Below are 1,220 nucleotides of genomic sequence, written 5' to 3'. Positions count from 1 at the left end.
CCAGCCAAAAGTATCACTGGGCTTCCACTCTCGTGTAACACGTGGATCTGATTCTTGAATGATAACCTCGATATACTCAAGGAATAACTTACTCGTCTCAGGGACAAAATAGTAAGCAAATAAACAACTGCCCAGAGATAGAAAGGCAAAGATCAAAAAGATCGCAGACCGTCTGATCCATTCAATCTCGATGAGATATGGTGTATAGACAGATGCGAAAATTGCCCATAGCCAGTGAACTCCGGCGGAAATCCCAATATCCCTGGATCTTGTAGCAGTGCAAGGGATTTCTCCAGTAATGATCCACACTGCAGGTGCCCAGCTTGACGCAACGAGAAAAAGGAATAGAGCCATGAAGACAAGTTGGACACGGTTGACCACAAACTCGTCATGAGTCAAACGAACTGCCATACCAACAATGGCTGTGAGAAAGTGGCATGACGACACGGCCAGCCCGCCGAAGAAAAGCGTCCGGCGCTGACCGAGCTTCCGGAATATCAACATATACATGGGCGTGGCACAAAGGCGGACAAAGGAAAAGACTAGGGCGATCACAAGGGGGTCGCTGAGAGCCTCATCAGACTCAGCGAGCGAGGGCAAGGAGAACATGATAAAGTTTATACCTGTGCTGTTACATTAGGAGATGAATGGTCAGTTCGTGTCCGGGTTGTAGGTTCATTCCGTGTGGCAACGTACCACTGATACATAGTATGTAGAAAGACACTCAAGGTCAGAGGATGGATTCTTCTGTGAGGTGTTCTAGCGATGCCTTCTACGCGAGCGCGAAACCATTCCTTGACAAGTTCTCGAAATGAGACTCTTTCTGGACCTAGGCCAGTCTCGTGGCTGAAGTAAATTTCGCTCAACTCCATCCCCACACGCTGCTTATCTAACTCGCTCCGCGGTTTTGGATTTCGCAAGCGACATAGGGCAGTGTAGGCTTCTTCATTGCGACCCATGTTGACTAAATGACGTGGTGATTCAGGTATGAACGTAACGCCTATGGCCAAGAGTATCGGCCAGATGAATTGACATGCAACAAGACATCTATAGGCAGATATATCGGTATCTCTGCCGACTAGATAGGCAATGGAGGTAGCTACTAGCAGGCCCAGAGCAACGCATCCTTGATATCCGGCAATCAAGTAGCCTCGGAGAGAAGAATGACACTGATAGAGGTCAGTAAGGAAAGGTCGACAGCAAACGGGTGGGATTCCTGC

General features: G+C 48.4%; 1 protein-coding gene across 1 annotated transcript; it reads right to left on the bottom strand.

The window, feature by feature from the left end:
• Positions 1–152: 152 nt before the first annotated feature.
• Positions 153–392, bottom strand: FOIG_16951 (uncharacterized protein; the record flags this gene model as incomplete). The annotated part of the gene is made up of 1 exon (XM_031218431.1): positions 153–392. The coding sequence occupies one exon, from the start codon at positions 390–392 to the stop codon at positions 153–155; it is 240 nt and encodes a 79-aa protein (XP_031051855.1).
• Positions 393–1,220: the final 828 nt, after the last annotated feature.

The sequence above is a fragment of the Fusarium odoratissimum genome (assembly GCF_000260195.1).
Source record: "Fusarium odoratissimum NRRL 54006 unplaced genomic scaffold supercont1.375, whole genome shotgun sequence".
NCBI lineage: Eukaryota > Fungi > Ascomycota > Sordariomycetes > Hypocreales > Nectriaceae > Fusarium > Fusarium odoratissimum.
The sequence above is the reverse complement of the archived record's forward strand: the minus strand, read 5'-3'. Positions and strand labels throughout refer to the sequence as shown.